The sequence below is a fragment of the Triticum urartu genome, chromosome 6, assembly GCF_003073215.2.
Source record: "Triticum urartu cultivar G1812 chromosome 6, Tu2.1, whole genome shotgun sequence".
NCBI classification, from domain to species: Eukaryota; Viridiplantae; Streptophyta; class Magnoliopsida; order Poales; family Poaceae; genus Triticum; species Triticum urartu.
The window spans coordinates 546,142,819-546,153,750 of record NC_053027.1 but is presented as its reverse complement, the minus strand read 5'-3'; the positions used below and the strand labels follow the sequence as shown (position 1 = coordinate 546,153,750).

At 41.5% G+C, this 10,932-nt stretch overlaps 1 protein-coding gene across 1 annotated transcript; it reads left to right on the top strand.

Annotated features, from left to right (window-relative positions):
• Positions 1 to 5,673: 5,673 nt before the first annotated feature.
• Positions 5,674 to 6,718, top strand: LOC125512818 (MADS-box protein FLOWERING LOCUS C-like). The gene has a single exon (XM_048677897.1). The coding sequence runs from the start codon at positions 5,688 to 5,690 to the stop codon at positions 6,615 to 6,617; it is 930 nt and encodes a 309-aa protein (XP_048533854.1). The 5' UTR covers positions 5,674 to 5,687; the 3' UTR covers positions 6,618 to 6,718.
• Positions 6,719 to 10,932: the final 4,214 nt, after the last annotated feature.

The following is a 10,932-nucleotide window of genomic DNA, read 5'->3' as shown; positions in this document are numbered from 1 at the left end:
TCAGGGCCAGTTCTTTTCGGCGATTCTCCTAGAATCGCCCCCCTCCCCAGCTTCTCCCAGAATCGCCACTTCATATTTTTTTACAATCCTATCTAGTTAAGGTCTAATTATTTAGGATTGTAAAAAACATATGGAGTGGTGATTCTGGGAGAAGCTGGGGAGGGGGGCGATTCTGGTAGAATCGCCCAAAAGAACTGGCCCTAAGAAGGATACAAGGTTAATGTACTTTTATTTTTACAACTTGGCTTTATGTTTTTGCATTTGCTAAATTATGTGAACAAAATAAGCTGTGTGTTTTTAGGTTGCCTTCAAACTAAACACACAATTCTTCCATGTTCAAGAAATTTCAAATGGGCTCGCCTAAGATGTAGAGAAGGTAAATTTCAAATCGACCCGACATCAGGCCGGGTGGTCAACGCCTCCAGCCGGCGGCCGGTGTCCGTTGACCGGAGCTGGCTCACGGGAGAGACCATGGCGCGGTTCACCGTGGTGCTCGGCGGTGTTGCCCTGGACGCGACGCGTCGGGCGGGACGGGCTGGCCTCCGCCCCCCCCCCCGCTGGCCCCCCCCGCCCCCCATCGCGCCGCTGGGCCTCTCCGTTCCAGCCGGAATCGGCCGACGTAGCAGCGGCATCAGAGGGGATCGAGAGAGAAAGTTGTACGAGAGAGGTGAGAGATGTGTGCTAGTGCGGCGGACGGTAGCGAGCGACGAGAGCATCCGCTTCGTACCCATTTTCTCAGATTTGGGTCGAGTTTGGGTCGGGGACGGACAACAGGCGGACACGGATGTTCGTTTGGGTTGCCTCGTTGGGCCAAATTTTATGTCTGGATAATCCAAACGAACAAAATGGGTCGCCCCTTGAAGTTGCTCTAAGCTGCTCCTATTCAGCGCGAGTTAGCGCGCTAGCGTTTTCACGTGACATGTAGCGGGTCGGCTTAGCAACACGAAGCTCGCTCCCTCATTGCAAGCTCACACCTCGCTGGGTCGGGAGATATTGGTTTGCGGGCTCTCATTCCTTAACTAGTTGACCGGCTGACCGTTTCTCAAAAAAAAAAGTTGACCGACTGACCATTGACTTATGGAAAAAATTCATAACAATTGAAAAAATTCATGAATTTGAAAATATATCACAATTTCTTTTAAATCAATAATTTGGAAAAACTTCAACTTTTAAAAAGTTCATAAATTCGAGAAAAAAGTTATGAATTTGAAAAAAGAATTTAAAATTGAAAAATGTTTGTTAAATTGAAAAAAAAGGTTTACCGGCTCATTCGTTAATTAGTTGACCGGCTGACCGTTGACTTCTGGAAAATATTCATAACAATTGAAAACAATCATGAGTTTGAAAATATATCGCAATTTCTTTTAAGTCAAGAATTTGGAAAAACTTAAACTTTTAAAAAGTTCAGAAATTCGAGGAAAAAATTATGAATTTGAAAAAAAAATCTAAAATTGAAAAATGTTTGTTAAATTGAAAAAAACTTCATGAATTTTAAGAAAGTCCGAAAAATTATAATAGAAATGAATTAAAAAAATCACAAACTGATCCTCAAAAAAATCACAAACTTTGTAAAAAGTTGGGGAATTTGAATATGTTCATATAAAAATATTTCAATTCCTAAAAAGTTCATGAATTTGAATAAGTTTAGAAATTTATTTTCTAAAATAGTTGTTGCATTTAAAAAATGAAAGGAAAAAAATAAAAAAAGGAATAAGAAAAGTAATGAAAAAACAGGGCAAAAAAAAGAGAGACGAAAAAAATGGACCGAAAGCTTCCGAAAACCGGTTGGAAGCTTCACAGAAACAAGCATAACCGTCCGGCCCACAAAATCTAGCTAAGGGCATGGAGATGTGTGATGTGTACCGTTTTGCTCTTAATGGATGCTATAAGTGCCAAATAGGATTTGGTTAGATAGTCATATGCTTGTGATGAGAATTGGTTTTTTGTGTGAGGAACTGTCGTGAGAATTGGGGGTGTAGCCACAGCGTGACCATAGTGGTCCATGGACCACCTTGAAATTTGGCCCATTACTTCTCATCTCAGCCCCTGCGAACAAGGTCCAAGCCCAAAAACAGGTGCACGTTGATGTTGATCGATTCGTTTGGGCGCGGCTATAGAACTCACCTCGCCTCACGGGACCCGTTAGTGGGCAGACCAGAACAAATACATTATGTTTCAATTTTAGTTCCCTTCATTTGGTATTCGTTCCTTTTTTGAAACATTCTAATTACGTATAGTCCAAAATTTAATTTACTTCCATTTTTTAAAGCACTCATCACGCATTCCATAAAAAAAGCACTCATCACGCATTTTTTCATGATAGAGTTTAAAAATGTTTATAAAATGTAAAAAATGTTTTCGTAATTTACAAAAAAATGATTGGTACCATTCAACTTTTTTATATTTTAAAAAATTAGCATTTCAAAAATATGTTAATGAAATTGTTTGAAAACATTTTTACAACGTAAAATATTCACGTAATTTTAAAAAATGTTTCATACCAGTCAAAAAATATTAGTGGCATTTAAAAATGGTTATAAAACTTTTAAAATGTTTTGCATGTTTTGAAAAAAAATGTTCTTAGCATTCATCTAAAATGTCCAGTGTGCGTTAAAAATGTTTATCGTGTATTCAAAATGTCCGATATGTGTTCGAGAAACATTGAATGTGTAACTAAAAAAAGGTTTAACTGGTATTAATAAAATGTTCAATGTGCACTAAAAAATATTCAATAAGTATCTAAAAAATGTTCAATGTGTATTTAAATAAGAGCCGAATGTATTTAAAAAAGAATAAAAATGGAAAGCCACTGAAAGACGAAAAGGAAAAACTAAAAAAAAGGGTAGAAAACCAAAAGAAAGTGGAAGGAAAAACAAATAGAAAAAAACATAAAAGAAAAAATGGCGCAGAAGGTTTTAAAAGCAGTTCGTACCAACTCAAAGAACCTTTTCAAAACCGTGCGATTGGGCCAGCCACTAAAGGAAACGCCTTTAGGCGAGGCTGTCTTCCTTACAGTAGCAGGTGAGATAAAGTGTTCGCGGGTTCTTTTTTCTACAATTCTCGTCGTCTGTTCTTACGCCAACTCCACCGCGCGACTCTATCTTATTTGGCCCCGTCCGTTTGGGATAAAACGGACAAGCGAGGACGCGTGGGAGCAAACGGACTTTTGTCTGTTTTGTGTCCGCTTTCGACCCATTCCGGCCTAAGTTTGCGCCGCTTTCGGGGTGAAACGGACACCACGCGGACGCGCGGGTCGTCTGCGCGTGTCCTCCCCTGGCCCATCCATCGGTGGCACAGGGTGAGCCTTTTTCTATCCGCCCCCTCCCTCCCTTCGGTCGCACCCCTCCACTCTTCCCCACTCTTCCCCTCGCCGCCGCCGCCGCTGCCATTGCAGCCGTGCAGTTCGGAAGCTCGTCCCAACCCTTCCCCTCGGCGCCGCCGAGCTACCCAACCACGGCCACCTGGTTTGCGCACCCGCCGACCGGATTTGGGGCGGATCCGGTCGGTCTTGAGCTCGGCCGGCTGTGGGAGGCGGGCCGCGCCATGGACTGGCCGGGCACCTCGCCGGAAGGCCCTGGCAGGGCCGCAAGGCCACATGCAGGCAGTGGCTCCTCCTCTAGCCGCTCGGATCTGCACCGTCGGTGGTCCGCCGGCAGATACACGGATGGCGGTCGGCCGGGCTCGGTGCTTGCCCAAAAGCTCGCCGGCGTACCGTTGCCACTCATTAAGTGCGACCACTGCCCAAGGATAGTCGTGCGCCGCATGTCTACAACGCCGGAACATCCCGGATGGGTGTTCATCAAGTGCTTAAACGACAGGGTATGCGCTTTTTTTAGCTTCGGTTTGTGCTCCTAGATTTGACTAGTTGTGCTAACTTCAAATTTTATTGTGTAGAATGGATGCAAGTTTTGGTATTGGGAAGAAGAGTACATCGATATATTGATAGAGCGAAATTTAGTACATGTTCATGCACTTTTAGCTAGCATAGAGGCTGTAAATGAGACAAGTGCACTTGTTGCTAGATTAGAAGCTAGACACGAGACTAGGTCTGATGAAGCAACATCTACTTCTGGCTTGAAGAAGAAAGGAGGATGCCAGATCGAGTCTCCTCCACAGATCAACAATGAATGCATCGAGAAGGCCCTAACCCAACTCAAGGGGGCAGTTATGGAAATTGGCTATCTTCTAAAATGTATTTTTGTTGTTTTTATTTTCTTTGGCCTTGCTTTATTAGTCAAAATGTGATGATGTATTGTCATGTACCAAAAATGAATGATAAAAAAAGTTAAGGACTTGCAAAGAAAAATGCACACGAACAGGACGCGGTCGGGATTCGTCCGCGCGCTGAACGCACGGCCACCGCATCTCAGGACACGCCCGGACATGATCCCCAATCCGTACCCAAACGGATAGAATCCCTACACAATATTGAACCTCATACTCCTCTTCTATATACAAAATATTCATCCACAAAATGTGACAAATCCACTAGCTATTCTGCAGTCTTTTCCCATACCTTTGTGTTTTTTTTATCGTAATCACTTTATTTTTCTTTCTAAACATAGGAGACTAGTAGGAACATATGGGGGATAAAAACTCTTTAAGTTATTTTGCAGTGGCTTATAAAACTCGCCAGACATATTTTTCAATTACTGGTCCTATATATACACGTCAATTATTTAGAGTAATTAGAATCATATTTTAACTAGTTCCTATTATATTCGAACACTCACCCTGATTCCTCGCAAAAAAAGAACAATCACCCTGACTACATATGCAATTTTTAGACGTAAATATTTATAACTACTACAGGGCAGCACTAGTTAGCTTAGCTAGGCTATATGCCATGTGACGCACACAATCAAAAAGTTTGATCAATCTCTTCTAGATGTAAAGCAATTACTGCTTTGGGGGGGGGGGGGGTACATAAATCTGATTTTCTTTTTATAATTTGTGTGAACGTGTTAGCTCACCAGCGTCAGGGATAAAATAAGCAACTATAGTCAGCCCTGGATATGTGGGACCGTATTCAGTTAAAGTATTGGAGAAATGAAAGTGCTCGGCACACGATTGGCTCCTGGACGATTTGTGGCCGACCGGATTAGGAGCCACACAGATTAAATAACCCAGCTAATCCTATGGTCTACCTGACTTGTCGTCTATGGATCGTGCGTGCATACATCATGTGCAGAGCAGTGCTCTTGAAAAAATTGGTAGAACATTAGTATTTTCAATTCGTCCTACATTATAGGATAATCTATGAAAGTTATTTATTGTTATTTCTTAATGTGGTAACAAATTAATAGTAGATGGTTAATCGGATGATGTACAATTTTGAATAACCATCTAACTTTGGAACAAAATAAATTGCAAAATTAATTTTGGCAATACATAGCTAAAATAAGCATATTCGGATAAGATGCATGGGCCTCTTGAGAGAAACCAAAGTTCTTTGCTATGGATATGTGTTCCCTTGGTCCATTATAAGCACTTTTTAATGAAAGAAAATACTGGTTTGATGATGCATTTATGAAGATAGCGCACCTCCTTATTTTGTGAGCGTGGAGTTAAAAGTTTCTCGATATAGCCTCCCCATCTTGGTCGATCCTCCACTATAAATCAAACCTCCCCAGCTGGCCAAAACCATCAACCTAATTTCCATTTCTCATTTTATCCCTCTATTGGCAATGGCTCGCAAGAAGATTGCCCTCCAGTACATCAAGAATAAGTCGAGCCGGCGCCGTACCTTGGATACGCGCATGAAGAACCTGGCAAGTAAGGCACGCGAGGTTTCTATTCTATGCAACGCCAAGGCCTGCGTGTTGGTGTACGATGAGGGAAATGCGGCACCAAAGGTGTACCCATCGCATCCCGAGGCGGTGGATATCCTGAATAGGTACAAAACCATGGCAGATGGGCGGTTTAAGAAGACGGTGAACCAGGAAGACTTCCTCAGCCAGCGCCTTAGCAAGCTCCAGGTCAAGGAAAACAAGGTACGAGACCCCGAGATCAGGATCCTGCTACACAAGGCCATGCTCGGCAGTGACCTCCCCGATCTCAAAGTCGATGAGCTCACCATCGTCAGTAGTAGGCTGGAGGAGATCCTCAAGAGCGTGGGCCAAAGCATCGCTAAAATTAGCGGACAACCCCCTGTCTTGCAGCCCCAGGTACCATACATCCCCGACAACATGGACATGGGCGGGTCTTCGGCAATGTATCTGGCGTCCCAGCCAGCTCCATACGTCACCAACAACATGGACATGGGGTCTTTCGCCATGAATCAACAGCCGTCGCCCACTCCATACGTCACCGACAACATGCACATGGGGTCTCCAACGATGTATCAGGTGCCGCCACAGCATGAGGGTTGGCTCGACAAGGTGAGATCTGGAAGGAACCTCGATGCCCTGGCCCACAATGGCTATAACACCGCTGGGCATGACGGCGCCGACACCAGCACCAGCGTCGGCTATAGCACCAATTGGCACGACGGCCCCGGTACCAGCGCCAACACCGGCTCTTCCAGTGGGATGAAGTCCTTGGATGTGGGGTTTGGTTGGCAATTGGGCGGCGTCGACCCTGAAGAATCATCTTGGAGTCTTTTCCCTCCCATGTAAGGTAGGATCGAGAGAAGTCTTTTCCTGTAGCGTGCAATGCATAGCCAGCTACGTGCGTCTCGCCTAGTTTGATTTAGCTTGGCATAGCTAAGAGGCAGGAAAGGCAACCTTAATAAGTTGAGACATTCTGTCTCTCTCGGTGATGCTCTTTGAGCCTAGACATTTTTATTTTAGTACTTGAAATTGTTGTTATGGATTTCTTCCATGGTCGCCATTTTTATTTTAGTCGTTGAAACTGTTATATGGAATCTCTTCCATGGTCCGTTTGTTTGATTTGTGTTGTTCAGTTGGTCGTAACTCGTAAGTTGCACCTGCTCTTTTGTCAACATGTTTTTATGAGGTATACTATTTTTTGATAATAAAGTTTTTATTTACTCTTAACACGTGAGCTATCCAAGTATGAAGAGTCCACTCCAATTTTGGCATATCTAGATGCACACAATCTATACAAAGCCAAAATAATTGCGGAAACAAAAACATAACATTGTTTGACACAAAAAGAAGAACAATTGAAAGCAACCTAAGACAGATCCAAAGTGAACATCGTCCATGTTTGGAAACGATCTCCATAGCCGTCAGCTCCATCTTAATACATGCCACCATATATAAAGAGCTCCCAGTGCTCCAGATATTGTAGTACGAGCCAAGTACGGAGCCAATGCGTACATAAGTTAATAACCGACAATGGAGAAAAATATCTTCTATTTGTCAAAACCATACCGTTCATGCATAATCATAGCGCCCAGACCAGGGCCCGCATGCCTACTAAGATAAAAGATCTTGTTTTTTATGTATACCTCAAAGCCAATGACCAAAAAAGTTTGGAAGGCTTTGGGCGAATACAAGTTATGCATGACATGTATTATAAGCCATAGAACATGAGCATACTTGCTCAAAGAATATATGCTTAATTTTCTCATCGTGATAGTAGAAACAACATTGCTACTCCCCTATCATTTTTTCTTTGCTAGAGTTTCCCTCGTTAAGATGACCCCTCTATGTAAATACCATAGGAAAAACATTAATCTTTGGAGGAACCTTAATCTTAAAAATCAACATATTGTTAATTGGTGCACCAATATCTATAAGAGCTAGTACAATGAGTTCATAGAGAAGAGTCCATCTTGATGTAAAGTCCATCGAAACTCGTATGTATCGTGCTACTACCTCCATCCCAAAATACAAGACGTTTTTGCAATTCAAAATTGAACTGCAAAAATGTCTTATATTTTGGGACGGAGGTAGTATAAATTAACAACATTCATACACTCCAGTAGATCCTTCCATGCTACTAACAAAGGCCTAAACATGTCACGTATGAAGTCCACATCTGGCAGAAAGCTACCCAACACCTCTACTATTATGACATGTTGATGACACAGTAAAAGTCCTAGGCACTAGTAGATGCTAAGGTGGAGCATTGCCCAACTATGAGTCATGCCAAAACCTAACATGCGAGCCGTCCTTTGATAGTGAAGGTTCGAACCAGAAAAGGTGTTGCCAACCCAAAAGTGGAAGCCCCCCCCATTTATTTTGGACTTCGGAGAGAGCCTCATAGTGCATATATTTATTACCGAGGATATCATGCCATCACTCATACTCGGTAAGAGTCCTAAACAACCATCTACTAAAAAGCACGTATTATTCTTCATCAGTGATAGAACCGAATGCTCCCAAGGGGGTCGACCCGCCCAGAGAGAACCAAAATTATTGTAATAAAAATTTCAAAAAGTAGGTAGCAATCCGCGAGGCATTCGGAGACCACTGGATTTGAATGCATGCCCAACAAGAAATGCTAAAGGGGCAATTGAAATGAGGTGCTCAATGGTCTCTTCATCAATAGCAGTACATAGGATGCAAGAATAATCAATATCAACAGTGAAGTGTTTCCGCTTCAGCATATTTCATCTATTAAACCTATTAGAAATAAGTAGCCACACAAATACTCCAACTCAATTTTGGCACTTGGAAGAAAGACATCATGTAAATAACCATGTTAGAACTCATAGAGGTGATAAGAACCAAACGTCCCTAGAGGAAAATATCTTCCCTTTACAACTATCGAGACACTTTCCATTTTTCAGGTGTTTCCTTAGTAATCTACCATAAGTAGGAAATATCTATTAATGACACAAATTACCATTCAATTTACCTTTGACATTTCATATTTCTCAATGTCTCTTATTATGGAATGTTTATGTAAATGGACATGTAAAGGAGACTGTAAGAGGTGCAGGAATGCTTCAATGTTTGTGACCGAGCACGATCTGGAAATGGAGAGACAAAATACAAGTTATAAGGATATAAAGTGAATGGGTACAAAAGGAAATAAAGTGACATACCAGTGATGAGTTACGGTTGGAGCTATAGGTGACAAGTTTACAAGGTTAATATATATGTTGTCACATTGGCTAAATAATGTGAACAAAAGAAGGTATGTGCTTTTACGTTGCATTCAATACTAAATACACAATTCTTCCATATTTTACATATTTCAAATGGGTCTACCTAGACTGTGAGGAGGTAAGTGCAATGGTTTACATGTTTCGAGAGGAGCATGCCAAGAATGATAGTAGGTAAATGAAGTTATAGGGCCATACAAACTGAATTCTAAATTAAAGGTAAGTAGAAAAATCAAGGATGGACATGAGGGCTAGATTTCTTTGACATAAGATTAAAAACAATATGATTGGTTTGCCAATATGCTAGTAGGATTTGCAAAATTATAAAGACGCTGGTGAGTGGGTAAGGTGAGTTAGACCAGTAGATGTATGAATATCCATTTGTGATGAGGCCATAAGGTGGATACATGTTGTTAGCCAGCTCAAATGACATTCATGGCCAGCTACGTGCATCTCGTCTAGTTTGATTTAGTTTTCCATAGCTAAGATGCAGGAAAGGCAGCCTTAATAAGTTGAGACATTCTATCTCACTGGTGCTCTTTGAGCCAAGTCACTTTCATTGTAATAGTTGAAATGTTGTTATGGATCTCTTCCATGGTCCATTTCTGCCATTTTTATTTCTCACTGAAACTGTTATTTGGGATCGCTTCCATGGTATGTCTGTTTGATCTCCGTTATTCAGTTGGTCATAACTTATAAGTTGCACTTGCTCTTTTGTCAACGTGTTTTTGTGAGGCATACTATTTTCTGGTAAGAAATTTTTTATTGGCCCTTGACGTTCACTCTGATTTTGAAGGAACTACATGCACACAACATGTACTAATCCATAATATTCTTGGAAATGAAAACACGTGACGTTATTTGACGCAAAAAGAAGAACAATAGCAAGCAATCTAAGACAGATTTGAAGACAACACCTTCCATGTTTGGAAGAGTCTTCTTAATCACCCTCTCCATCTTAGTACATGCCATCCTAAAGAGCTCCATGTGCTCCAAACACTGTAGTACATGCCAAGTACGGAGCCAATGTGTAGACAAGAAAATGACTATGGCAGTGAAGAAAATATCTTCTATTTGTCAAAACCACATCATTCTTGTATAACCATAACGCCCAAACCAAGGCTGCCGCAGCTACTAAGATAAAAGATATCATGTTTTTATGTATACCGCACAACCAATTACCAAACAAGTTTGGGATGCTCCGGGTAGAATACAAATTATGTGCGGCATGTATTATAGGCCATACACCATGTGTACTTACAGTCAAAGAATATGTGATTACTTGTCTCATCATGAAACTACATTGTGTACCCCACACCAGGTTTTCTTTGCAAGATTTTCCCTTGTTAAGATGAACCTTGTGCGTAAATGCCATAAGGAAAATATATCTTAAGCTTCTAGATCACCTTAGTGTTAATAAGTGCATCTGTACACACAAGCGCATGGTATAATGAATTCATGGAGAAATTTCCATCTTCATGTAAAGTCCATCAAAATTTGTATGTCCCATGTTATAAATTAACAACATATAGCCACTCTAGTAGATCCTATTCTAGGCTACTAAGTTCTGATCATGTCATGTCGGAAGCCACAACTGTCATTCTAATCATGTCATGTCAGAACCACAAATGGGTGCAAGTTACCCACCACCTCCGCTGTTATGACATGTTTATGATGTAGTGTATGAAAAAGCCATAAGTAGTAGGAGCTAAGGTGATGCATTTCCCAACCATGACCTATGACAAATCCTAACATGTGATTTGTTATTGCTAGCGAAGGTTCCAAACTAGAAAAGGTGTTGCCTCCTCGTCACTGAACCAACCCAAAAGTGGTACCCCCATATTTACCATGGACTTGCCTTAGATCCCATTTATTTATTACATAGTATATCATGCCTTAACTCACCTCGTTAG

Coding starts and splice junctions, on each gene's coding strand:
- LOC125512818 (XM_048677897.1), top strand. CDS start 5,688: ATGGCTCGCAAGAAGATTGCCCTCCAGTACATCAAGAATAAGTCGAGC.